The sequence below is a fragment of the Castor canadensis genome, chromosome 16 (genome assembly GCF_047511655.1).
Source record: "Castor canadensis chromosome 16, mCasCan1.hap1v2, whole genome shotgun sequence".
In the NCBI taxonomy this organism is placed as follows: domain Eukaryota; kingdom Metazoa; phylum Chordata; class Mammalia; order Rodentia; family Castoridae; genus Castor; species Castor canadensis.
In genome coordinates this window covers 9,671,398-9,698,327 of record NC_133401.1, presented here as the reverse complement: position 1 = coordinate 9,698,327, position 26,930 = coordinate 9,671,398, and the positions used below count along the sequence as shown (strand labels likewise).

The following is a 26,930-nucleotide window of genomic DNA, read 5'->3' as shown; positions in this document are numbered from 1 at the left end:
GTAGGAGGCAAGCCCTAGCAAAAAGTTACTGACACCCCATCTCAATGAAAAAGCTGGGTGTGGCGGCATGCACTCATCATCCCAGCTATGTGGGAAGCTTAAGTATTAGGATCCCAGACAAAAAACACAAGACCCTTCCTGAAAAATAATTAACACAAAAGGAGGCTCAAGTGGTGGAAGGCCTGCCTCGAAAGCACGAGGCCCTGAGTTCTAACCTCAGTTCTGCCAAAAATAATAATAGCGACACAATAATCCATCACATAGATGGTGGAGTCAAGTGAGTGTCACATTTCCTTGGGGGTCCAAGTCACATAGTTTCAGTGTCAGTTTCACTGAAGTGTACTTTATACATTGCTGCCATCTGTCATCAAGCAGCCACTGCTTTCTCTAGCTTTATAAAAATTTTTTTTAGGTACTGGGGCTTGAACTCAGGGTCTACACCTTGAGCCATTCCACTGGCCTTTCTTTATGATGGTGTTTTTTCAAGATAGGGGCTCTCAAACTATTTGCCTGGGCTGGCTTTGAACTCGATTCTTCTGATCTCTGCCTCCTGAGTAGCTGGGATTACAGGCGTGAGCCACCGGTGCCTAGCATCTAGCTTCATAGCTTAGTGCTCCCCATTCTAGTACTTGGTATGAAAGGACAGTCTCAGCTGTGCCTTGTGAAGCACGCCTGTAATCTTACCATTCAGGAGGCTGAGGCAGCAGGATCACAAGTTGGAGCTCTGGCTACATAGAAAGATTAAGGTCAGCCTGTGCTTCGTAGTGAGACCTGTCTCAAAAACCCACCAACCAAACATGACAAGTGCAGTCTAGCTTTATAGAAGTTTGGTTGCAATTTTTGGAACTTTCTGGAATAGCTTTGAAGTTTTGTGTCCAGTGGTTGGTTGAATCTGACGATGTAGAAGTTTATTAAGTACTGTGTATGAAGGGTGACTGTTTTCTCCCCATCTGCGTGTAATCATTCGTTTCTTTGTTTGTTTTGCAGTACTGGGGTTTGAACACAGGGTCTATACCTTGAGCTACTCCACCAGCCCTTTTTTTGTGTGATTTTTTTTTTTCTAGATAGGGTCTCAAGAAGGATTTGCCTGGGCTGGCTTTGAACCACCATCCTTCTGATCTCTGCCTCCTGAGTAGCTAGGATTACGGGCATGAAATTGCTTTTGCTAAAAACCAGTGACTCTTCACCAGTTCACTTAGATCAGGGTAAAGCCTGGCCCCCTCCCTTCGCTTTGAGTCTGTCTCCTTTGCCTTAAAACTTTTGGAGAGGCACCACCGCTTACCCTGTGTGTAAGCAGGGTACCAGCGTCTACACCTGTCTCCCCGCTTCTAGGCGCAAGGCACAGGCAACAGTTTTGTGCCTGTCTAGGTCTTCCATTCCAAGATTCCTATGGCGCCACCTGTCAGCAAGAAGTAGTTACTGAAGAAATGACCTTTGACCTTTGACCCATCCCAGAAATGGATCGATGAGCTGACAGTGGGGATTTGAAGGAAGGCATTGGCCTAACTAACTCCATTTTCTCTCTCTCTTGCTCTGTTTTTGATTTCTTTATCCTAGTCCTCCTGAGTCTTTCTCAGTCACCTTGGGTTCTGGGAAGAGCAGGACGGAAGGACAAACATTTTGTGACAAGAATCCAGTGGACCCCAGGCAGCAGTGACTTTCACATGAGGAGGCTCCACCCGGCCAATCCTGAGATAATGAGCAAGGGGCCACAGCTTGGCCAAGTCTGACTGACCACGCGTGCCCTGTCCCTTCTGTCTAGAGCGTGGAGGCTCCCGTCAGTACCCCGAGACAGATTTGGGGTCCCTGAGTCCCTTTTCTCTTCTTCCCACCTTTGCCACCTTGATTAAATCTCCTTCCTCCGCCCTTTCCCGCTACTCAGCTCTGTAACTGGCCTTTGGGCTGAGTGTGGCCTGTTGGGGACTTCCAGAGCCGGGGCTTTTGCCCTAAAACTCTGGTAACAATTATTTTTTTTCGTCTTCAGCTGAGGAGGTTAGAAGAGTGTTTGTAAATTTCTGAAATTTGTCAGTTTTCTGCTTTTATTAATTTCTAGTTCTATTACAATTACTGTATTTTTTTTCTCTCTCTCTCCCTCTCCCTCTCTCACTTTCTCCCTCTCTCACTCTCTTCTTCCCTCCTTCCTTGGCTTCCTTCCTTGTGTTCTGAGACAGGGTCTTGTTATATTTCCCAGGCTGGCCTTGAACCTAGGATCCCCATGTCTCAGCCTCCTGAATGCTGGGATTACAGGTGTGTACCACCATACCCGGCTTCTCTTTTTTTTTTAAGCTATTTTACTGATTTGAGCATTATAAATCCTATTTTTATTCTGATAATTTTTTGTAGTTCTGGGGATAGAATCCAGGGCCTTGTCTACACTCGACCACTCAGCTACACCACAACCCCACTGTCGATTTCTTTTACAACTCATACTGGAACCTATGCTAACTAAATTACCAACATCGACAACTAGATGTCGAGCAGGTTATGGTGACTGTGTCTGTAATCCCGGCACTTGGGAGACTAAGGCAGGAGGATCTTGAGTTCAAGGCCAGCCTGAGTTACATATCAAAACTTTGTCTCAGAAAAAGAAATTAAATGTTTTATATATGAATTAAAATGTCACACTGTAACGGTGGCCACTCCTTTGGGAGTTGTTCTTTTGGCTTCTGCTCACACCTGCAATTCTAGCTGCTCAGGAGGCAGAGATCAGGAGGATCAAGGTTCAAAGGCAGCCAGGCAAATAGTTCCAGAGACCCTATCTCGAAAACTCTTTACAATAAAGGGCTGGTGGAGTGGCTGAAGGCTCAAGGTGAAGGCCCTGAGTTCAAACCCCAGTACCACCAAAAAAAAAAAAAAAAAAAAAAAAAAGACCGTCTTGGGGTGTGCCCTGCTCATAGTTGCTCCATGTTGTATGGAGCAGTCAGGCTCTGCCTTGCCCGGAGAGACTCCAATAGTGCTCTCCACTCTAAGTGCAAATATCAGGCCAGAATGACTCTAAATGTCTTTTTCTTTGGTGGCACTAGGATTTGAACTCAGGACTTCGTGTTTGCAAAGCAGGTGTTCTGCCACTTGAGCCACACCTGTCCATTTTGCTCTGGTTATTTTGGAGATGGGGTCTTGCAAACTGTTTCCCCAGACTGGCCTTGAACCATGATCCTCCAAATCTCAGCCTCCCAAGTAGCTAGGATTACAGGCGTGAACCATCAGTGGCTGGCCAGTTTCTTTTTTTTTCTGGCAGTACTGGGGTTTGAACTCAGGGCCTTGCACTTGCTAGGTGGGAATTCTATTGCTTGAGCCACACCCCCAACACAGAATCATTTTAAGAAATAAAACTTGTTGTGATTTTGAAATAATTATAAATTTACAGAAAAGTTCCCTGTACCTGCCTCTTGGTGGAGAGTGAGGGGACACTGGGGACACAGACTGGATGGCAGACATCTCTCAAGTTCCTCCCTCACTGGTAGCTGCCTCACCCGAGGCTATGCCCCAAGCAGGGTGGCCTTGGCCAATGGCTCTATGGTACCCTGATGCAAAGCTCTGGCCTATATGCCCCATCTGGGCTGCGCGAGGAGTCAGTCCAGCTCCAGAGTCTGTTTCTCAGGAGCCCAACCTAAGACACAAGTTCCATAAACACGGAGGCCATTCAAGTTTCACACTAGTGGCTGCCATTCGTCCCAAGATGGGGCCCAGGCTTCCAGAAACGTCAACCAGCATCTCATCTAAAGGACTAGGGTTCCACTATGTCTCTGAGAAACACCAGACTTGACTAATTAGTGTGGTGGTGTCACGGGGGTTGTCACTTGTGTGTTTAGTGGCTTATTTTGAGGGGGTTTGCTTGGATTTTTTTTTGATAGTACTAGGGTTTGAACTCAGATCCTCATGCTTGCCAGGCAGGCACCCTGCCACTTAAGCCATGCCCCCAGCCTTTTTTACCTTTAGCTGTTTTTCAGATATGGTCTTTCGTGTCTGCCTGGGGCCAGCCTTGGTTGTGATACAACTATCTAGGGCCTCCTATACATCTGGAATCACAGGCAAAAACCGCCATACTCTGCTCATTGATTAAGATGGGGTCTCAGCCTTTTGCTCAGGCTGGCCTCAAGCCACAATCTTCCTCATCTCTGTCTCCTGAGTAGCTAGAATTATAGGTGTGAGCCACCTTGCCCAGCTAAAAGTGAGTTCTTATTAGTGATAATCGGGATTGTGCAATGTTACCTAAAATACTTCAGATTCTCCCTACCTTTCCAAGGTGCGCATTCCAAATGCCCCTGTGTTCACCCAGATCTTTCATGCCAGTTGTAAGACTATCAGAATGTGGCCTGAAGGACAGGTCAAGTTCACCTCAAATGACCTTTTATGGAAGGTGAGTTCAGGGCACTGAGAAAGCCGGCCTGCTGGAACTTCACCTCACAGAGCAGGTTGAGTGGCTGTGGCTGTGCGCTCTGTGTCACCACGTTGGCCTCCTGCTCAGGTCTCAGCTCTTCTGACCTCTGAGTAGACTTCCTGGTCAAGTCCGTGCTTGATGAGATCACATAATCCATTTAGTCATGTTCAGGTATCAGGCTTTTTTGGTGCAGCTGCCAGGAATTGGAGAAAAGCTGGGCACTGGTGGCTCACGCCTGTAATCCTAGCTACTCAGGAGGCAGAGATCAGGAGAATCACGGTTCAAAGCCAGCCTGGGCAAACAGTTCCAGAGACCCTATCTTGAAAATACCCATGACAAAATAGGGCTAGTGGAGTTGCTCAAGGTGAAGGTCCTGAGTTCAAAACCAGAAAAAAAAATGCAGGCTGTATCCCACCTTTCACCTGCGTGTCCAGGTAATGAAATAGTAGCCAGGAGGAAGGGTCCATCTGTGTGACATTCCAGCAGATAGTGAGGATGATGCAATCAGAGCCTCAACCCTCCCTTTTTTTTTCAGTGCTGGCTTTTTTTTTTTTTTTTCTGGTACTGGGGCTTGAACTCAGAGCTTATACCTTGAGCCAGTCCACAGCTCTTTTTTTTGTGATGGGTTTCTTTGAGATAGGGTCTCCAGAACTATTTGCCCAGGCTGACTTTGAATCGAGATACTCCTGATCCCTGCTTTAGGATTACAGACGTGAGCCACAGGCGCCCAGCTTGGTGCTGGGTTTTGAAACCAGGCCCTCGTGCATGTCAGGCTATTGCTGTACCACTTGAGCTCCCAGCCCTTTCATTCACTTTATTTTATTTTTGAGATAGGGCCTCACCACAGCCTTTGCCCAGCAATCCTGCTTCAGCTTCCCAAGTAGCTAGGATTACAGGCGTGTACTGCCACGCCTGGCTGACTCGCACCAGTTTTGCAACCTTTACCTTGCATCAGTTTGCTACAGTACGGAGCACCTCCTGTTGACATCACAAAGGCGACAGCCAGACAGTGCCTGCCTCCTCCTGATAGACCACGGCCTCCTAAGAAGTCGTCCTGCCAAAAACTTGGGCCCGTGTCCAAGGAAGCATCCATCCAGATGTAAGGCCCAGTTTCCAGGGACTACTGGAGACAGGTAGGAGTTAAATGCCACCAAGGACACACCAGCCAGTTCATACAGTGGGAAACTATCCGGAATAATGACCAGGGGCACCAGCCAAAACCTGAAGGAAGAAACCTGTACATGTGTTCTTTTTTTTTTTTTTTTTAATTTGAGACAAGGTCTTACTATGTAGACCAGGCTGGCCTCGAACTCACTATTCTCTTGCCTCAGCCTCCTGAGTGCTGGGATTTCAGGCGTGTGTCATAAAATAGCTTTAAGTGATTTGCTTTGCTGGTCGCGTGGCTCAGTGGTTAAACAATTGGTTAGCACGTACAAGGCCCTGGGTTCCATTCCCAGCACAGGGGGGAAAAAGAGAAAGTCGTCAGTCAGTGGTAGTAACTTCTTCTTTGGGTTTTGATTCAAACAAATAAACCACTAATAATTTTATGACATTTATGAGACAGAAATGTGGACACTGTACATTGATGATATTAAAGAATTATTGGTCAAGTGCTGGTGGCTCACACCTGTAACCTAACTACAGGCTCAGGTTATTTTGCTCTGCTTACTTTGGATATGGGGTTTGGAGAACTACTTGCTTGGGTTGGCCTTGAACCGCGATCCTCCTGATCTCAGCCTCCCAAGTAGCTAGGATTACAGATGTGATCCACTGGTGCCCCGCTCCAGTTTTCATATTTGTGTTGGATTCTGTAGTGGCCCACTCACATCTTTTGCCCATTTTTCTATGATGACAACTGTTTATTTATAGGAGCTCTTTACATATTCTGACTAGTGACTCTTTAAGAGTCAATTTAAAGCCAGGCACCGATGGCTCACATGTGTAATCCTAGCTACTTGGGATGCAGAGATCTGGAGGATGGTGGTTCTAGAACCACCAGTCCTTGGGGGTGATTAAGTGGGATCATATTTGTGTACAGAAGTTATTTTGTGTGTGCAGTAGTGGGGGTTGAACTCAGGGCCTCACACTTGCTGAGCAAGCACCCCAGTTCTTACACAGCAGGTTCATGCACAATAGGGCTGTGTGCATTGTTCACAGCAAGCACATGCTAGTCACATATGTGTAATAAATAAATACCTTCTCCCGGTCTGTGGCAGTCTGTGATACTGTTTTACATAGATTTTTTTTCAGTGCACTGTTAAGCTGGTGAAGGAGGAACCCAATACAATTTGTCAGTCATGCAAGAAGGTACAGGTGGAAACAGGCCTAGGAGACGTGAAGTCCTGGCTGCACAGAGGTGTTGCAACCCCAGGGGACAGGTAGTCCTTACATTGCAGTTGATACATCTCTGCAGAAATCATGCTGAGGCCGCTGAAATGGTGCCCTTCTGTAATCCCAGATATTCTGGAGGTAGAGATTGGGAGGATCACTGTTTGAAGCCAGTCCAGGCAAAAAAAATAGGCAGTAAAGAAAGCTGGGCCTGGTAATACATGCTTATCACCCCAGCCACGTGCAATCATAAATCAGAGGACAAAAGTTCAGGCAAGGGATGGAGGAGGGACAAGAGACCCTATCTCAAAAATAGCCAAAGCAGAAAGACTGGCAGAGTGGCTCAAGTGATAGAGCATCTGCCTAGCAAGCGTGAGGCCCTGAACTAGGCACCAGTAGATCATGCCTATAATCCCAGCTACTTGGGAGATTGAGATTGAGAGGATCACAGTTGAGGCCAGCTGGAGCAAACAGTTCATGAGACCCCATCTCAAAAATAACCAGAGCAAAATGGACTGGAGTTGTAGCTCAAGTGGTAGAGTTCCTGTTTTGCAAGTGTGAAGCCTTGAGTTCAAACCCCAGTCCTACCAAAAACCCCCCAAACAAACAGTATCAGAAAAAAAAAAAAAAAAAAGTCATGCTTCCCGAATTTGTGAGATTCCTTTTGTTTGCCAGTAAGGGAAAATGTAAAATAAAAACTGGTAAAATAGCTGGGCGCCAGTGGCTCATGCTTGTAATCCTAGCTACTGAGGAGGCAGAGATCAGGAGGATCACAGTTCGAAGCCAGCCAGGGCAAATCGTTCATGAGCCTCTATCTCGAAAAAACCATCATTAAAAAGGGCTGGTGGAGTGGTTCAAGGTGTAGGCCCTGAGTTCAAACCCCAATACCGTAAAAATAAATAAATAAATAAAAAGTCTTGTTTCGAGCATATCTGGAAACTCAATATGGTGACCGGTGTCTGTATTACCAGCACTCGGGAAGCTGAGGCAGGAGGATGGAGAGTTCGAGGCCACCCTGGGCAACAGAGCGAGACCCTGTCTCAAAATCAATCAAGCAAGCACAGCTGGATTTAGGGGTTCTCCCTCCTGGGAATCTCATTTCTGTCCCCAGGGTTTGGCTCTGCGTTCCTGTGCCTCGTCCTAATTCTCAGGAAGGTCTCAGGCCAAGGTAGACGCCAGCCACTCTAGGCTTTCATCCCACCAGACCTGCAGGGGGTGTGGCCGGGGGGGTGTGGCCAGTGGATGCTGGGTTCCGATTGGCAGGTCTGGGTTAGGATGCCCCGCCCTCTGACTGGGGGGAGGAGCCAGCTCTACCACCGCCACGTGGCTGGAGAATAAGGGACCCGTGGATCTCTAGACATGGTTGGGGTGCTGGGCTCTTAAAACGACATACGAGTTAGGAAGTGGCTCAGTGGTAGCATGTGCGAAGCCCGGGGGTCCCCTCCAGCCCAGGAAGAAGGGGGAAGGGAGAGAGGGAGGGAACAGGCGACACCCCCTGGCCTTGGTCTAGGAAAGCCTTTCCAGGTGTAAGGTGGGGTGTGATAGCCAGCGCTCGCTGAGGGACGGGATGCCAACGAAACCCCGCAACACGGGCCGCCAGGAGGGCCGCTCAGTGACCCGGGACACCTGGGAATGTGACCCTCTAATCACTGAACAAGGGGTTCCTGGTCGCTGCAAGGTGTCCTCTTGCTAGTGGTAGATGGAGGTCCATGGAGAGGAAAGGGCTATTGGGAAGATGGAGAATAGATGGGAGATTGAGCCTGCCGTCCCAGTGCTGGGGAGGCGGAGGCAGGAGGATCAGGTGTTCGAGGTCAGCTCAGACTACAAATGAGACTGTCTCAGAAAAAAAAAGATAGGGGGATGGCAGAGGGGCTGAAGAAATAACAGAAAAAGCAGCTTAGAGCCAGAGGAGACGCGTGACCAGGGATGGACCCTCCAGGACGAGCTCATAACGTCAGTCGGTTATATATCCCCGTCTTAGAGACGAAGAAACTGAGGCACAGAGAGATGAAGTGACTTGCCAAAAGACAGTTCTAAGTGGCAGAGTTGGGATTTGAACCCACGTGCTATGGCTCCTGATCCCAGTGAAGCAGGCTAGAAAACAGGCCATGGAACAAACCACACCTAAACGCCTTACCTCAGCCCGATGCTGTCCCCTGCGGTTGCACAGGGGACTCCTTGCGACTCCGCCCTCCGCTGTCCCTCAGCAGAAACCCGTGGGTATTGGGCACACCCACCCTTACGGCTGGAGTGCCTGGAGCTGGCTTGCCATGCGCAGAGTAGCTGTCAATCACCCTCGCCCCACCCCCGGGACCGCCCAAACCCCGCCCCACCCCCGGGACCGCCCAAACCCCGCCCCACTCGCTGGTTATTGGCGATCAGAGACTGCGCAGGTCTTTCCACTCCCAGAGGTTAGCGGGAATTTTAAAAATGCCTCTCCCCCTGCCTCCAGATTTGGAAATCTTCTGATCAGAGGCTACCCTACACCACCAGCATGTATTGTCACCACTCGCGTGGGGGTGGAGTGGCCTTGGCAATTCCAAAGGAAAAAAATCTGGTTTGGGTTTTCTTTTTTTTTTTTGGTGGTAATGGGGATTGAACTCAAGACCTTGTGCTTGCTAGGCAGGTACTCTACCACATGAACCACGTCCCCCAGCCCTTTTTGCTCCAGTTTATTTTTCAGCTAGGGTCTCAGGTTTTTGCCTGGTGATCCGCCTGCCCCACTCTCCTGAGTAGCTGGGATTACAGACATGCATCACAATGCCCAGCCTAAGAAAATGTCTTTTATAACTCCTTCTGGTGGCCATGAAGTCTGGGGCTTGGACGATATCTCCTGGTTCATTTGGAGGGAAGGGCTCTAGACGGCTCAAGGGACATTTGAGTGCCATCAAGGTGACAAGACTCTACTAGGGCAGGAGGTGCCAAAAGGCGAGTTTCTGGTCTTTCCAAACCTATTTCTTTCCAATGGCTCAGGAGTCTTTTTGGGGAAATACCGCTCCCCACGGACCCTGAGCTGCCTGTGGACAGAACTGGACATAATGATTGGACCTTGGGTACCAGCACAGGACACAGCCGGTCCTCCATGGCCAGCATCAGCTGGGTGACATGGTAGGGGTTCTACTCTCACAGGGGGTAGAGGAGTGAGCCCAAGGGGAGCTAGGGTGTCATGGTGAGTGACCAAACAGCCACACGTGGATTACAGGATAGAGAGAGATTGAGAGGGTCAGACACAAAGCAGACAGGGACAGAAAGAAACAGAGACACAGAGACAGAGATGAAGACAAAGGGAGACAGGAGAGAGAGACAGTGAGGCCAAGGCAAAAATGGAGGGAGAGATATAGAGAAGTAACCACACCTCCCTCCCCATCCCTGCCTGGGCCAGCCCCACAGTGACCAGAAGGCACAAACACACCCACACTGACCTCTTTCTTGGCACTCCACAGGGGCAGTCCTCCCTCAGCTCCGTCCACCTTCCCTTCTGCTGCTGATCAAGCCCATTAAGCTCCTACCCTGGCCACAACTAAAGGCCCCACGCCCCAGGGAGGAAACCACTGGAGACGCGTCCCTGCTCCCTGGCACCCCAAACCATCAATTAATATTAACGAGGGAAGGCAACTGGTTGCCTAAAGACCCCCAACGGGGCTCAGATGGCGAGAGGCCCCGCCCCATGACTCAGGAGGTTAAAGGGCCTGGACCCATCTGGAGCCCAGACTGTCTGATGGAGAGCAGCAGGCGGGTCACCATCCAGCTGGTGGACAATGCGGCCGGGGCCAGCACTGGGGGCCCGCAGCCCTTCCGGGGCCAGAGCTACCAGGCCATTCGAGCAGCCTGCCTGGAATCAGGGACTCTGTTCCGTGACCCCTGCTTCCCTGCCGGTCCAGATGCCCTTGGCTATGACAAACTGGGGCCCGACTCTGAAAAGGCCAAAGGCGTGGAGTGGAAGCGGCCCCATGTAAAGTGGGGCTGGTCTGGGGGAGGAGGCTGGGGCCTGGACCCCTGGGTGTGGGGGAGGAGGCTGGGGCCTGGACCCCTGGGTCTAAGGGAGGACAGTGGGGCCTGGACCCCTGGGTCTGGGGGAGGAGGCTGGGGCCTGGACCCCTGGGTGTGGGGGAGGAGGCTGGGGCCTGGACCCCTGGGTCTAAGGGAGGACAGTGGGGCCTGGACCCCTGGGTGTGGGGGAGGAGGCTGGGGCCTGGACCCCTGGGTGTGGGGGAGGAGGCTGGGGCCTGGACCCCTGGGTGTGGGGGAGGAGGCTGGGGCCTGGACCCCTGGGTGTGGGGGAGGAGGCTGGGGCCTGGACCCCTGGGTCTAAGGGAGGACAGTGGGGCCTGGACCCCTGGGTCTGGGGGAGGAGGCTGGGGCCTGGACCCCTGGGTGTGGGGGAGGAGGCTGGGGCCTGGACCCCTGGGTGTGGGGGAGGAGGCTGGGGCCTGGATCTCTGAGTCCGCAGAAGGAAGCCCTTGTCCTGGCTCACAGCCAGCCGGCTCAGACATCTAGGCTTCAGGGAGAGCCAGGGAAGCTAACTTTCTACTTCCAGTCTCCACAGGCCTTTCGTGGGTTGGAGGCCTTTGTTACCTGGTGTGGAGGTGGAAGGAGGGACAGAGGTGTCTGAGCTCCCAGTTTTTCCTTCCTTCCCTTTTTCTGGGCTTACTGGAACTCCTCCTTCCACCCCCCAGGAGTTTTGTGATGAGCCCCAGTTCATCTGTGAAGACATGACACGTACTGATGTGTGCCAGGGGAGCCTGGGTGAGACCCCAGGACCCATCTTGAGCACTGGGCTCCAGACAACTGCTCCCCTCACCTGCCCTCCCTCTCCCCCTCTCTATGTCTCCTCTGTTCTCTCCTGGCTCACCTGAGTCTTTCCTCCAGGAAACTGCTGGTTCCTGGCAGCCGCGGCCTCCCTCACTCTGTACCCCCGTCTGCTGTATCGGGTGGTCCCCCCTGGACAGGGCTTCCAAGATGGCTATGCAGGTGTCTTCCACTTCCAGGTAGAGCTTAGTTCCTCCCTCATGCCTCAGTTTCCCCCATGGTGGCATGGTGGCATGGATTTCATGGTTGACATTGTTCCCTTGGGGCTGGAATTCTGGGGTTCAGAGACTGGTATGCAGGGTTGGGGTCAGAAGTTGGGGACCAGGCCTGGTGGTGGGGGAAACTGAGTCTGGTCAGTTCTTTTACCAGCTCTGGCAGTTTGGCCGCTGGGTGGACGTTGTGGTGGACGACCGGCTGCCCGTGCGTGAGGGGAAACTAATGTTCGTGCACTCGGAACAGCGGAACGAGTTCTGGGCCCCGCTCCTGGAGAAGGCCTACGCCAAGTGAGGACCGCAGCCCCTCCTGTGACAAACTCAAGACCCAGGAGTAGGCCACAAGCCACCAGAGCCCCGCAACTTCTAGAATCCTGCAGACTCTCACCAAGGATCCCAAACTAATGCCCAACCCTGAGAGCCCTAATATGACAATGTGCCCCAAGAAACTCCAAGAACTCAAAGCATTTCTGGAACTCTGCCCATCACCCACAATTCCTAGGGACCCTGAAATTCCATCTATCAGGCCCTGACGTCACCAAATCTAAGATTTCTCTCCTAGGGGACCTGTAATCTTTGACCCTCTTTCCTAGTCCATTGAGACATCCAGGGGACCCCCAAAATACTGGGCATAAACCTCAGGAGCCTCCTGGGGCTCAGGGAGCCCCCTTAGGAAGCGCCTTCCCAGCAGACATCTCTCAGAGACACAAAGGTTCACACACAGAGCCGGGACTCCCCAAAATGTGCCACAGCCCCCACCTTGAGTCTGGAGTTTCCGGGGGTAGAAAACCTCAACTCCTGGGGTCCCCACAGGCTCCACGGCTCCTACGAGGCGATACGAGGGGGTCACATGAACGAGGCCTTTGTGGACTTCACCGGCGGCGTGGGCGAGGTGCTCTACCTGAGACAGAACACACCAGGCCTCTTCTCCGCCCTTCGCCACGCGCTGGTCAAGGAGTCCCTTGTGGGCGCCACTGCCCTGGTGAGAGCTGAACCCCACCAGGACCAGAGCTCAGCCGGGGATGTGGCGAGGGTGGAATTTCCTGTGTCCTTCTTCTCTCAGCTTCTGCTGTTGGGTAATCCTTTCCCACAAGTGAGATTAATAAGCTGCAAGGAATTTATTTGCTCCCATAACAAAGCCAATTTCAGGCATGGCTGGATCCAGGTGTCAGGGCCTGCTGCAAGTGTTTTTCTAGCCTGATTCTAGGTTAGTTTCACCATGAGGCAGGCTTTCCTTTTATAGATGTGAAAGGGGCTCCTACAGCGACATGTGCCCCATCACCCAAGGGTTAAAAAAGTAATAGTAAAAACAAAATTGAAAATTTTAGCAAAATCCCAGGATTGACTCTCATGGGTCATGAGCTCCTTATGACTGTCATGTACTCACTCACTCACCGATTGGTTTAACTTGTTCACTCATCCATCCACCTGATCCTCTATGTGGTCTTTTGTGTCTCTGCCCCTTTCTCTTTTTGTCTCAAGGGCCCTGTCTGTATTCTTTTTTTCTTTTTTATTAGGGGAATGGTACGGGGTTTGAACTCAGGGCCTCATGTTTGCTAGGCAGATCCTACACGACTTAAGCCATACTCCCATCCCTTTTTGCTATAGGTTATTTTTCAGGTAGGAATTTATGGGGCTTTTTTTTGTTTTTTTGTTTTTTTTTTTGGTGGAACCGGGGTTTGAACTCAGGGCCTTCACCTCTAGCCACTCCACTAGCTGGGATTACAGTCGTGAGCCACTGTGCCTGGATCTATCTTGGATTCCCTCTCTTTTCTTTCTTTCACTCCCCAGCCCCAACCCCCTCTCTGAACCCTGTGCCATTCAGTGCTCTGCTTGGCTGACAGCTGCTTTGGTGGCCACAGGTTGGGGGTGGGGGGAGGTGGGAGAGCAGCCTCCCTGCTGTCCTCCACTCTGACCTTACCATCTTGTCCTTTGCCCAGAGTAATCAGGGTGAGTACCGCACAGAAGAGGGGCTGGTGAAAGGACACGCGTATTCAGTCACGGGCACACACAAGGTGAGCCGCCCCCTTGGGTGGGCTGGCAGGGGTGTCCAGGTGCCACCTCCGTTGACAGTGTTGTCCTCAGGTGTCCCTGGGGTTCACCAAGCTGAGGTTGCTGAGGCTGCGGAACCCCTGGGGTCGAGTAGAGTGGACTGGGCCCTGGAGTGACAGGTGAGATGGGCCCAGGGTAGGTGGAAGGCTTGGTGGCACCTGCCGGCCCCTCATACCTGTCTCTCCAGTTGCCCACGCTGGGATGCACTCCCCTCGGAATGGCGAGATGCCTTGCTGGTGAAGAAGGAGGACGGCGAGTTCTGGTGAGTTCTCTGGGGGTGGGGGTGGGGTCACTGACTCAGGAGCTCAGGGACAGGGTGAGAGGGACATAGGCAAAGTTTGTGGGGAATGGGTCCTAACAGGGAGAAACTGTCCATGACAGTGGCAGTGTGGGGGTCAGTCTCTATTTTGTGAAGACAAGGAGGAAGTAGTAGCCATGTTAAGGAAATTTAGAGGTACAATAATCTTGGAGGGCCTAGTACAGTGGCTCACGGCTGTAATCCCAGCTACTCAGGAAGTTTAGGTAGGAGGATCATGGCGAGAGGCTGGTTCTCTCATCCATCTGAAAAATAAAAGCAAAAAGTGCTGGGGGTGTGGCTCAAGAGACAGAGCACCTACACTGGGTTCAAAGCCAAAAAAAGTGTGTATGGACGGCAGATGCGTGATGTTTAGGGCATCGAGGGAGTTGGTGACTTTGGGGGCACTTGAGACTAGGCACTACTGGAAGTCTGAGGGATGATTGTTCATAATTGGAGTCTCTGGGTTCTGATATTTGGGGAATTTCTTTAAATTTTTTGGTAGTACTGGGGTTTGACCTGGCCTCACACTTGCTAGGCAGCTGCTCTCTACCAGCCCTTGGGGGTTTTCTTTTCTTTTCTTTCTTTCTTTTTGTTTTTGTACTAGGGCTTGAACTCAGGGCCTTCACCTTGAGCCACTCCACCAGCCTTTTTTTATGATGGGTTTTTTTCGAGATAGGGTCTCATGAACTATTTGCCCAGGCTGGCTTTGAACTGCAGTCCTCCTGATCTCTGTCTCCTGAGTAGGTGGGATTACAGGCGTGAGCCACCAGCGCTGGCTCCCTTGGAGGTTTTCTGAAGGCAATAATTTGGTGATATTTGGGGGAGTCTGTGAATTTTGGCAATTGCACAATGTGCCTGAGGACTTGGGAACCTTTGCATCACCGGCAGAGGCAGTGGTTTCTGGGGATGGGAGCGCACCTGGCAGTTTTTAAGGAACTGGGGCTTTGTGGTGGGGCGACTTCTGGGGTCCTGGGCTCTTGGGGGTGACTGTGTCCTGTGCAGGATGGAGCTGCAGGACTTCCTCAGCCACTTCAACACCGTCCAGATCTGCTCGCTGAGCCCCGAGGTGCTGGGCCCCAGCCCGGCGGGGGGCGGCTGGCACATCCACACCTTCCAGGGACGCTGGGTGCGAGGCTTCAACTCTGGCGGGAGCCAGCCCGGTGCTGGTGAGGCCTGGGGGCCCCTGCGAGGCAAATTGGGTCGGGGGCCGCCGCACGCTGGAGACCCCACTTTCCTCTCCTCCATTAGACACCTTCTGGACCAATCCCCAGTTTCGGCTGACGCTGCTGGAGCCTGACGAGGAGGAGGACGACGACGACGAGGAGAGGCCCTGGGGAGGCTGGGGGACAGCCGGGGCGCGGGGCCCAGCGAGGGGGGGCCGCGTCCCCAAGTGCACGGTCCTCTTGTCGCTCATCCAGCGCAACCGGCGGTGCCTAAGGGCCAAGGGCCTCACTTACCTCACCGTGGGCTTCCACGTGTTCCAGGTGCAGCCGGGGTCGGGGGTGGTGTGGGGGGGAGCGGGTTGGAGGGGATCAGAGAGCGGAGGGGGAGCTGAAAGAACTGGAGGGGAAGGAGGGGGTCAGGGTTGGACTGAGGGACACACGTGGGTGCACCAAAGGGCTGGGGCTCAGAGGACAGGAGGGGACCAAGGGGACCGAAAGGGTCCGAAGGCACAAATGGGGAAGGGAGAGTTGGAAGGGGTCAGAGTGGACCTGGATCAGAGGTTTAATAAAGGTCCAGTAGGACAGGGGAGATGGCGGTCTGAGAAGTGCGGGGGGACAGGGAGGGGAGCCTGAGCGGTGGCATCTCTCCCTGCTCCTGACCCCCCTCCCCTCTCTCTTCCTCCCTGCAGATTCCAGAAGAGGTGGGTCCCAGATGGGGTCCCGAGTCGGGGTCTGGGAGCCGAGGAGTCTGGCGGGCGGAGTGCGGGGTCTGGGGGATGCGGAGCTCGTGGGTGGAGGTCACAACCCCCCACCCCCTTCCCGCAGGTGCTGGGCCTCTGGGACTCGCCGCGCAGCCGCGAGCTCCTGCCGGGCCTGCTGCGCGCCGACCGCTCCGTCTTCTGCGCCCGCCGCGACGTGAGCCGCCGTTGTCGCCTGCGCCCCGGTCACTACCTGGTGGTGCCCAGTGCTGCCCGCGCAGGCGACGAGGCTGACTTCACGCTGCGCATCTTCTCCGAGCGCAGCCACACCGCAGTGTGAGCCCGGGACCCCAGCCCCAGCCTCAGCCCGAGACGTCCAAGCCCCGCCCCCGAACCACAAGCCCCGCCCCGGGACCTCAGGCTCCGCCTATAGAATCAAGCCCCGCCCCGGGACCCAGGCTCCGCCCCGAAGTCCCAGGCCCGCCCCGACACCCGCCCAGGACCCGCCCTGATACACTCCAGCTAAGTCCAAGTCCTGTCCCGGGACCCTAGCCCCATTCTGGGACTCCATACTCACCCCGAGACACTTCAGCCACGCCCCGAGACCCCAGCCCTGCCCCGGGACCCCAAGTTCCACCCCTGGAACCTCCTGCCCCGCCCCGGGACCCCAGGTTCCTCCCCGAGTCCCCAGCCCCGCCGTAGAGCCTTTCTGGGGGGTTTCCTTGGGACGCTCAGCATCGCTTGGATGAGTCCAGGGCCTCAAGACCCCCACCCGATTCTCCGCCGAGACCCTGCTGGGCACACAGACCCGCGGTGGGGTGAACAGCCCCCTCCCCTTGTCCTGTCTGTATTTTGCAGGGAGATCGATGACGTGATCAGCGCAGATCTGGAGGCCCTCACGGTGCTGGGCTGCTCAGGGGAGGGGGCAGGACAGGGCCGGGAGGGCTTTGGACCGGGACTAAACTTCTCTATCTCCCCACCTAAGGTCCCCTACCAGCCGCTGGATTTGGAGCTGGTGCAGCTGTTTCTGGAACTGGCTGGGGAGGTGAGGAAGGACCGTGGTTGGGGCCGTTCCGCCATTCAAATCCTTCTGTCACCCTTGGTGTCCCTTCTTTTGCTTTACTTTCTCCCTTCCTCCCTGAGCTTAGATCCTATGAGCTGCTTTTCCAGACATGCTCACGCTCCTTTCAGCCTCAGGGCCTGCCTGGATCCCTTCACCTTTACTCCCCAGCTAGGTTCTGGTCTCCTCTCTCCAAAGTGCCCTTATCGGAAGCTGTCCCATACCTGCCTGCTGTGGGCACTCCACCCACCCATTGCTGCCCTGACCACTCTGGTGACCTGTCTCTCTTCCGCAACTGAACCCTGAGAGGAGAGGCTTGGGGCTCTCTCTCAGTTACTGTCACATCTCCAGCACAGCCCAGCACAGACAGGGCCAGGCACTCAGTGGATTGTTGACTGGCTATGTGATCAGATGGACTTACAGGTGGCTCTTTTGGACTAGGAGGAGGAACTTGGTGCATCCCAGCTCCAGACCTTATTAAGCATTGCCCTGGAGCCTGGTAAGTTGTGGGGAGAGGGTGTTGGCCTAACCCCACGTGTTAACCTGTGATGCTGCTGGTGATCAGGCCATAGGAACCTGGACCCAGCCTGCAGCCTCTCCCTGCATGTGTCCCGTGGCCAGTCAGGACTACAGCCACTCACAGCTCTCCCTCTTCTGAAAGGCAGATTTGAATCCGGAATCACAGGCTTTCTGTGCCTCAGTTTCTAGCCAGTGCCAGGGAGTTATGCCAACAAAACCCCTGTGAATGCAGGGAGTGCTGGGTGTTTTGTTTTGTTTTGCAGCCAGGGCCAACACCAGGACTGTGGGAGAGATTGGGCTGAGGACCTGTGAGCAGTTGCTGCGGTGTTTTGGGGTGTGTGCAGGCAGTGTTGGGGGAAGAATGAGGAGGGATGTTGGGTCTTTCCTCCCCTTCTAGGGGTGTTCACCTTAATCAGATATCTCCATTTGCAGCATGGGAGAAGCCTGGCCCTGTACCACTTCCAGGAGCTATGGGGCCACCTCCTGATGTGGCAGGTAAGGTGGGGACTGGGCTACCCCATGGCTACTTGGAGTGTGCTGTCCTGTCCACCCTGTTGTGGTGCACACAGTTTCTCGTCCTGGGTTGGAATTCCAGATCCCAGCTTAGCCCCTTTCTGGCTAGGTGACACCCCCTCTGAGGGGCACTCCGATCCCCACAAGGGGAAAATGGTCAGCCTCTCACTACTACTAACAGTGATAAGCTCCTGCTTATTGAGTCTTCGTGGATGGGTCCAATGTCCACTTGTCCTCACCAGCCTGTGAGCTCGCTGTTCCCATCTCAGACAGGGAAACGGGTACAGAGTGGACAAGCACTGGTTCAGGGTTGCCAGTCAGCAGGGGGGCTAGGGCATTAGGTTAACTGCCACCTCCTTATCCAGGCCACATTTGACAAGTTTGATGAGGATGCATCGGGGACCATGAACTCCTACGAGCTGAGGCTAGCGCTGAATGCTGCAGGTGTGGGCTGGGACCCTGGGGCGATGGGGATAGGGCCTACTCCCCTCCTCTCCATTGTCCTAGTCCTATTTGCCTGCTCAGCGGTGGCCACCCCCAGCACTTTGCTGCATTTCCTGGCCAGGACTGAGAGGCCAAGAGAATGGGGGCATCCTTCCAGCATGGGGTGACAAGGACTGAGAGGATGTTGAGGGCGGGAGGGGCCCTTGGGAAGGGGTATTGGGAGCTGCTGTCTGAGGGGCTCTGGCTTACGCAGCAGTTTGGAAGAATATTCTGCATTCTGGCGAGCTTGGGTTAAATCCTGGCTGTACTGACTTCCTCCTGGGATGGCCCTGTACACCCTCTCCTTGAGCTTGTGTCATGGCTACCACACAGGGTGGTGAGGTGCCCGTGGAATGACACCGAGTAGTGGGAATGTGACCTTCATTACCCAAAGCCACAAAGTGCCCAACAGAAAGGCAGTGACTCCTCTGCCAGGAGTGTGGGCGACCATTTCATTAACAAGGAAGCACAAAATCCTAACCAAGGCTCAGCATGGGCTCTGAAACAAATTAGGGGTCTGGTCAGCACTGGGAACCCTGGTGCCCCAGCCCCATAGCAGAGCTCATCTGTCACTGTCCAGCAGGAGGAGCCATGGGACACTGGAGTTTGGGATCTGAGCCCAGGCCATATGCAGGCCCCAGGGAGGAGGGCCCCGTGAGGTGCAAAGCCCCAGGGCTGTGTGTGGAGGCAGGGCTCATGGGCGGCCTCCCCTCAGGCTTCCACCTGAACAACCAGCTGACCCAGGCCCTCACCAGCCGCTACCGGGACAGCCGGTTGCGTGTGGACTTTGAGCGCTTTGTGTCCTGCGTGGCCCAACTCACTTGCATCTTCCGTAAGTGTCACCCATCTTCATGAGGCATGGGGGGGTGTCCCCAGGCTGGAAGCCAGGACAACACTCATCCTGTCCCTCTCTGCACAGGCCACTGCAGTCAGCATCTGGATGGGGGTGAGGGAGTTGTCTGCCTGACCCACAGACAGGTGAGCCTGGGCTGCGGGATAGGGTGGCTCCAGGGCCATTTGGGACGTGGCCTCAGGCCTGCCTCTGCCTTCTTCTCGCCCAGTGGTCAGAGGTAGCCACCTTCTCCTAGGAGAGGCTGGGAGCTTGGAGTGCTGTGCGTCCCTGCCTGTTGTGGTGGTGGCAGCTGGACGTGGACGAGCACCTGTCTGGGACCAGGGCCTGACCCGCTGCCTGCGGCTGGGCCACCTCTGTGCTCTGCTGGCTTCATCTGTGCACCGCAGTGGAAACAGTGCCTTCCTTTCTTTTGTAGCCTATGAGGGTCGGTCCCCATCTCCCTGCTTGGAGTGGTGCCTGGCCTAACGGGCCCCACAGCACCCAAAACATCACAGAGAAAAAAGAGGACTAGGAATCCTTCTTAAAAATATTACGTGTTTTATTATCCTGTCCCCAGGGGGTGGTTTATCCAGAAACCAAGAAAAAAAAAATAATCAGAATAAACTCAGAAGGGGAGGGGCAAAACCATCAACTCCAGGCAGCCAGGCCAGCAGCCCACCTCCACCCCAGGAGGCCCCAAGACCCCCACCCGGTGCAAACAAGGGGAAAGTCAGTAAGGGGCCAGGGAGGCAGCAGGTCAGCTATGTCTTCATTATGACAGCAAGAGAGGCGGCAGATATGTTGCTAGGTGAATATATATTTATATAATAAATCCGTAAGTTAATAAAGTAAATAGGAATTCTCTGAAAGTTTTAATTTTTTTATAGATTTTTTTTTTTGTGTGTGTGTGAAGTTTTTTTCTTGTTCCATTTTTCGTGCTTTTGTTGGTTTTGGTCCTTAGAAAAAAATTTGAGAGTCCAGACAAAGCATGGCTGGGGCAGAAAGAGGGTGGGGGTGACGGCAGGGTCCTCCATACCTTGCCATCACCAGTGAGGGGAGGGGGAGTGGGCAGAGTCTGACCCAGTGGGCAGCTGTGGCACCCTCTGCTGGACCATTTGCAGGGCAGGGCAGTTCCTGGACAAGGCACGTGGGGCTTTGGCCTGGGTGTGGGAGGCCTTGAAGGGACCTCAGGCAAAGGAAGAGACGTGGGGGCGGAGGGGCATCCCCAGAGCACAGAGAGGACGTGGGGATCCTGTAGCCCTCCATGAAGATTAAAAAACACATGTATATTTGCCAGACCAGAGGTGTGACTCCCAAGGTCTCCCTGCCCCTACCAGGTGAGGAGGGACCCCCTGGCCACCCATGAGAGAGGAGAGAGCCCGCCAGCTCCTCCCTGCCCACCGCTCCCCAAAGACCGATAGAGCGCTTTGCATAGATACAGAGTTGGGATGGGGCAGGGTCCCTCAGCCCCGCCGGGAGGCCGAGGGAGTTTGGTCCGGGTGTCTGGGGCCTCACAGGTCGCTCTCGCCATAGAGAGCTGTGGAGAAGGACTTGTAGTCAAGGGCACCGGGCGCAGCATCAGGGCCCTGGTAGGGCGCCATGCGGGCAATGCAGTACTCAGCCTGGTCAGGTGGCAGCTCTCTCCGCAGTTCCTCCGCCGTGATGAAGTTCTGGGGGCAGGGTAGGACTAAGCCACCGTCCTATGCTGGCCCACCCAGCCGTCCAGTGCCAAGTGCTGGCTGTGATTCCTGGACAGGGATCCCCCTGCTGCCCAGTGGCTTTGAGGGGTCTCACTCACCTTGTCCCCGGCCAGGACCTTGAAGGAGGCGATCACCTGGTCAGCCGTGTCCGTGTCGGTGGTCTCCCTCGACATGAAATCGATGAAGGCTTGGAAGGTGACCAGGCCACTGTGGTTGGGGTCCACTACACTCATGATACGGTTGAACTCAGCATCGCCCTGTGAGGTGGGGTGGGCAAGGGACAGACGGCACTCAGTGGGATTGATCTCTCAGGAGAACATATGTCAGGAGAACAGGGCCTCATCGTCAGCCTGCTGCCAATGGTCTGGGCCCAGGCAGCACCCATGGCTTTGGAGCTGCACCCTCCCACCATGGTCAGGAAGTGGGGATTTGGAGTTCACTTCCCCCAGCCCCAGGCTCGAGTTAGCTCTGAAGGGTGGGGAAAAAAGAGAGAAAGAGACAGAAAGGGCAGAGAGAGGGAGGACTGGCCCCTGAGCTTTCTAAGAAGAGAGGGTCGGGACCCCAGCCCGCAGGCAACAGGAGGAGGAGGCGAGGCTGGAGGAGGCGAGACAAAGGCCGTGGCAGCTCTGGAGGTGGTGAGGGATGGTGGGGTGAGGGGAAGGAGAAGGAGGAGGAGGAGGAGGAGGAGGAGGGGAGCAGAGGTGGGTGGAGGCTGCATACCAGGCTGTATCCTGTGGAGATAAGCAGAACCCTGAAGTCATCGGAGTCCATGCTGCCTGTCTGCTTCTGCTCCCAGGACGCAGGCATAGCAGAGGAGGCCAGGCCCAGAGTAGCAAGAGGGGCCGCCCCATGTGCACAGCGGGCACAGGACAGTGGTGGGAGCAGGGACACAGGAGGTCCCGAGAGCGACCAGGTAAGGGAAGGTGTCCAGAGAGACAGAGGGTAGGGAGGAGGCAAGAGAGCCGGTGAGATGGCACACATGGCAGGGATGGAGTGGCGAAAGGGAGGGAGAGAAGAGGAGAGAGAAAGAGAAGAGCAGTTAATGCCATGGTCCACTGGGGCCCTGGGGTGTGCGTACCTGCCGGTCATTCTCCACGTCGTAGCCCAGGCTGATGAGGCAGGCCTTGAACTCCTCGGGCCCCAGAGCCCCACCATGGTCCTGCCGGAGCCACCGAAGGCAGGTGTGCGGGGATGGTGTGGAGACCAGGCCACGGAGATGGGAGAGGGGCCAGGCCACATGCAGAGGGCAGGGGAAGACACATGGGGAAGGGAAACACAGAGTTAGAGGTGACAGACGAGGTGATGGCTAGGGATGGACAGGGCAGGAGGTGGGGGGCCCCTTCCCTTGCCCCTTCTTGGTGCCAGGGCCTGGCCTTAGGGAGGGAAAAGTGCTCCTGGTCTAGGATGTAGGATGCACGCTGTACCCACAGAAGCCTGGAGAGGACAGGTTGGCCCAGAAAGGTAGGCTGGGGATAGGTCACACTTAGGTGCTTACAGCCCCTCTGAAGGGGCTACCAGACCAGATCTGAATTTTAAGAACACTGCAAGTGTGGGGACCAGATTCCCAGTCCAGGTCTCAAATCCAGAATGTGCTGGGACTTTCAGGATCCTGGTGAGGACGCTGCACTGGGCCCCAACTCTCCTCATGTGCCCCACCTTGTCACTTATACCATCATGTGAATGAATGAACAGATGTAGAGATGAGAGTGGGCAGGACGGGACGGCGACAACAGGGAGGGAGGACATGCTGAGGTGCAGGGAAGGGCTTACCTTGTCGAAGTGGTTGAAGGAGGCCCGGAACTCCTGCATCTGCTCCTGGCTGATCCCCTTGGCATCGCGGGTGAGGATCTGGTTCTCCACCTCGTTGATGGTGCGGGCGATGGTGGTGAGCAGCTGCTCCCAGCCCACGCGGATGTGCTGGAGAGGGGAGTGAGTGTGACCCTGGGCCAAGGCTATCCTGGCCTCCTCACTGGCTGGGTGGGGGTGGGGGGTGTGTGGTGTGTGTGTGTGTGGCTGGCTCAGGCCTCCCTGCAGGACTTGTTCCCATGTGTCTCTCCCGCCCTGCACACTCTCCTAGATACCTCAGCTGCCACCCAGCATGGCTTATCTACTCCCAGGATACTTGTGCCAGGATCCATGTGACAACCTGCTGGTCACTGTTCAACAGCTGGCTCTCTGGGAGGGGAGAGAGCCCACATTGGCCTGTGGCACCCGTGGCATCGTCTAATGCGCTTGCCAGGGCTGATTTGTAGCTACAAACAGGACAAGCCACTGAAAGCCCTGGCACACTAACCCTTACTGCAAGGTGTGGGAAATGTGACTCTCCCAGCTCCCTGGGTAAGCCTGTCCTGAAATGGGCATTGTCATGGTGATGGGAGAACAGAACTAAGGAAACTGTACCACAATCCTATTTTACACTTCCCAAGTCACTGGGATGATGACAGGTGTGTACCATCAGGCCCAGCTTTTTTGCTGAGATGAGGCTCCCAAACTTTTTTTGCCTGAGCTGGCCTGCAGCCCCCATGCAACTGATCTCAGCCTTCCAAGTAGCCAGGATTACAGGCATAAACCATGGCACTCAGCAAACTATGATTTTTAATATAGCTAAATACTACTCTACTTTTATTTTTTGCAGTACTGAAGTTTGAACTCAGGTTCTCGCACTTGCTAGGTAGGCATGCTACCACTTGAGCCACCCCACAAGCCTTGTTTCGTGGGCTAGATGTGGGCATTTTCAAAATAGGGTCTCACAAACTATCTGCCTGAGCAGGCTTCGAACCATGATCCTCCTGATTTCTGATCTCTGCCTCCTGAGTAGCTAGGATTACAGGCGAGAGCCACCAGTGCCTGGCAGTCTTTTCTTACTTTTTATTCTCTTTCTTTTATTCTCTCTCCTCTCCCCTCTCCCTTCTGGTGTTCTGAGATAGGATCTCACTATGTAATGTAGCCCATGCTGGTCTGGAACTCCTGCCTTAGCAGGAGTGCTAGGATTAAAGGTGCGTTCCGCACACCTGGCTTTTCAAATGGTTAAAGAGAGGGTAGTAAGGGCTGAGGGTATGCCCTGGATTCTATCCCCAGCACTGTAAAAAGAAAACAACAGCCCTGTGTTTTCTGTGGGGAGCCCACTTCAGACAGGAAGCAAGCGGGGCGGGCTGCACCTCCATGGTGTAGTTGGTGTGCTTGTTGTCGAAGATGAGGGCCTCCTGGATGAGCTGGTGCTGCTGCTCCAGCAGGTCCAGGTTGGGCTTGTAGTCCACGATGCTCCGCTCATACTGCTTTAGGTGGTTCAGTTGGTCCTCCAGAGTCCCATTCATCTCAATGGAGATGCGGCCGATCTCCTGCAGGGAGGCAGGCCGAGGGTGGGTGGGGGGAGGCCGCCTCCAGCAGCCCCAGGGGTGACTGGCCCAGGAGGGAAATTTATCATAGCCCTGCCTGGCTTTAGAGGCCGGGACTCTTGTCCTTGTCCTCACAGCTGCACACCAGAGGGACCAGCAGGGAACCTTGAGCTGACCAGCTTGTCTCACACCCCTCCCAGGCTTGCTGAGTTTAAAAAGCTGCTTGGCACAGTGAGTAGAGAGCGGCTGGAGGTGATCAGCAGCGTTATAAACAGGGCCCGGGTCAGCTGTGCTGTGACACACACAGGGCCCATCCCAGAGATGGCAGCACTGAGGACCTGAGTGCAGCAGGACCTGAGCTCATGATCAGGACAGTCAAGACACAAGCCTGCATCTTGCTGACCTCAGCCATGATCCTCTCAGGCTGCCAGAGGTAAGAGCCGCGACCAGATTCAGCAGGCCTCTGCGACTGTGACCCAGAGTCCCTGGGGCCCACCTCTGATGCACAGTAGGCCCGGGTTCCTCAATGGAGCCAGAGCCTTACCTCCATTTTGGTCTGGATCCAAGGCCCCACCACATTGGCCTGGCTGGCGAACTGGCGGCGGAGGTGCTCGTTAGACTGCTGCTTGCTCTGCTCCTCCAGAAGCGCGTGGTCCCTCTTTGGTACCAGCTGCTGCACCTGGGAGGGACACGCGGCAGGTGATAGTCAGGGTGACAGCTCCCCAACCCGGCGGGCCGGCCCCGGCCCTCCCAGGGGACCCTGGCCCACCTTCTCCCACTTGGAGTTGATGATCTGGGGGGTGACGGTGGTATAGGGATTGCTGCCCGACAGCTTGATGTGGTTGCTCTCTGCAATCCTCTGCGCCTCCTTGTGGATGGCCAGAATGGCTTCCCGCTCCCTGTCGGCGTCAGGCAGGGTGGACTTGAACTGGTCGTGGGCTGAGATCAGGCCCTGGGGAAGAGCGGGAGTGAGGGGACAGCCTGGCTTTCCAGGCCCCGGGAGCAGGGGAGGGGCAGACCTCAATCTCCTCGATGGTGTGGACGATGAACATGTCCTGCAGGTCCTCCATGGCACTCTCCATCCAGTTGTTGAAGGGCGCGGCCCGCTTGGCGTACTCCAGGTGCAGCTGGTCGATGGTCTCCAGCTGCTTCTCTGTTTTCTGGGGTGTGTGGAGAGGGACAGAGCCAGGAAGGCAGGTTAGGTGAATGGGGAGGGGTTTGAGGAGTCAGTGAACATCCCCCCCAAACCCAGAAGCCCATGGGTCTGGGCACCATCCATGGCCCCCTCAGGGCTCTGTGGGTGGTGCAGCCCCTCCTCACCTCCAGGGCTTCCCTGCGGCTGTGGGTCAGGGAGCCCAAGGCATCCCACTGGTCACAGATCTTCTGGCACCGGGTGTTGACATTGTGGGAGTCATAATAATCCAGCTCGCTGTGGATCAGTCATGTATCGTTGAGACCCAGTAGGGCAGGCAGGGTGTGCTTGGACCCACCGCCCCAGGGATCCTAGGTCTGCTGCCAGGGGACTGTTGACACCAAGTGACACCAGTAATGAGCCACGTGTCTGTTTGGGGCTGTGGCCCCCAGGGTGGGGGAGGGCTTCCTGCTGCTCTAAACTGACTGGGGGCAAGGGCCATTCAACCAGGCTCTTTTGATTCCAAAAGCATCTAGCAGGGACGCACTCCCCTAGTCTGGATACCTCAGTTTTCTCAACTGTGATATGGAGACAAAGAACTCAGAGCAGCCTCTGGCATCTAAGGAAGTGGGAATGGCAATCGCTATTTATTAAAGTTTAATTTATTTCAGTGGACATTAAGAAAAAATATGTAACTACCTTGCTCTTGCAATCTTGTTCTAAGTAACTGATCATTTATTTAGGTGACTGTTCAGAACCTGATTCAGGGACCACCTGTCCCTGCTTGGGGAACGGGTTTCACATGGTGGGTACCTTGTGTATGCACGGCATGCTGCCCAGCTTCCAGGGCCTCCCAAGTCAGAGGGGCCCTGCCCACACCCACCCCTCACAGCCCCAGTGTGCCTGTACCTGTAGCCTCAATCTCTTTGGTCTAGACATACATGCCCCCAGAGTACCCCTGTGGGGTTAAATACAGGCACTACAGTTCCCAGTACCAATGGCCCACAGTCCTCTGCCTCTGGTAGGCAATGGAAACCACAAAGCCTGAGGGCAGTGGGGGGGGAGGGGTCAGAAAGAAAGTGCCCCCCCCCCCTGGGGTTCTGCTGGTGTCGGGGCACCCAGCCTTACAGAACAGCAGACTTTGGGGATGACTGTGGCAGGCGGGAGTATCTGTTGGAAGGACAGCTCCAGCCAAGGGTCCTATTTTTGAGCAGACGGCTATTTTGGGAGCCCTGTGCATTTTCCATGAAGTAATGGCCTGGGCCTCCCACACCGGGGGCCCTCCCCACTGCTGGCCTGGCCTCTGTGGTGGAATAAGGCCCCATTCATTGGCTCCAGAGGCGCAGTGTACTAATTGTGCACACAAGTTTATCTGACTGGGGTGGGGAAAGGATCGGCCCCTGGAAGCCCTTACA

At 54.6% G+C, this 26,930-nt stretch overlaps 2 protein-coding genes across 9 annotated transcripts in view; one reads left to right on the top strand and one right to left on the bottom strand.

Annotated features, from left to right (window-relative positions):
• Window positions 1-2,850: 2,850 nt before the first annotated feature.
• Window positions 2,851-19,738, top strand: Capn12 (calpain 12). 4 transcript variants are annotated; one of them, XM_074057183.1, is made up of 23 exons: window positions 2,851-5,514; window positions 9,683-9,817; window positions 10,153-10,661; window positions 11,386-11,455; window positions 11,579-11,697; window positions 11,888-12,021; window positions 12,544-12,712; window positions 13,671-13,745; window positions 13,804-13,901; window positions 13,970-14,044; window positions 15,083-15,246; window positions 15,329-15,564; window positions 15,933-15,944; window positions 16,069-16,277; window positions 16,800-16,842; window positions 16,927-16,986; window positions 17,443-17,500; window positions 17,784-17,854; window positions 17,953-18,015; window positions 18,399-18,477; window positions 19,232-19,348; window positions 19,436-19,494; window positions 19,578-19,738. In XM_074057183.1, exons 3-23 carry the CDS (start codon window positions 10,377-10,379, stop codon window positions 19,602-19,604), a joined length of 2,223 nt encoding a protein of 740 aa, XP_073913284.1. In that variant the 5' UTR covers window positions 2,851-5,514; window positions 9,683-9,817; window positions 10,153-10,376; the 3' UTR covers window positions 19,605-19,738. The 4 variants fall into 4 exon arrangements, with proteins under 4 accessions (XP_073913284.1, XP_073913283.1, XP_073913285.1 ...); XM_074057182.1 differs by lacking the exon at window positions 9,683-9,817; XM_074057184.1 differs by lacking the exon at window positions 9,683-9,817 and having other exon boundaries at window positions 2,852-5,514; window positions 13,816-13,901.
• A 148-nt stretch (window positions 19,739-19,886) lies between these two features.
• Actn4 (actinin alpha 4) overlaps window positions 19,887-26,930 on the bottom strand; it is a 67,168-nt gene continuing 60,124 nt past the window's right edge. For 2 of the 5 annotated variants that reach the window (XM_020178601.2, XM_074057181.1), the window contains exons 13-21: window positions 25,704-25,812; window positions 25,403-25,543; window positions 25,153-25,335; window positions 24,928-25,062; window positions 24,207-24,386; window positions 22,819-22,965; window positions 21,769-21,834; window positions 21,147-21,305; window positions 19,887-21,018 (exon numbers count right to left, since the gene is read on the bottom strand). In XM_020178601.2, the coding sequence (XP_020034190.1) occupies window positions 20,860-21,018; window positions 21,147-21,305; window positions 21,769-21,834; window positions 22,819-22,965; window positions 24,207-24,386; window positions 24,928-25,062; window positions 25,153-25,335; window positions 25,403-25,543; window positions 25,704-25,812 (1,279 nt within the window). In that variant the 3' untranslated portion in view covers window positions 19,887-20,859. Of the gene's footprint in view, window positions 21,019-21,146; window positions 21,306-21,768; window positions 21,835-22,126; window positions 22,208-22,818; window positions 22,966-24,206; window positions 24,387-24,927; window positions 25,063-25,152; window positions 25,336-25,402; window positions 25,544-25,703; window positions 25,813-26,930 lie in introns of all 5 variants that reach the window. The other 3 variants (XM_074057180.1, XM_020178600.2, XM_020178599.2) reach the window with 2 other exon arrangements.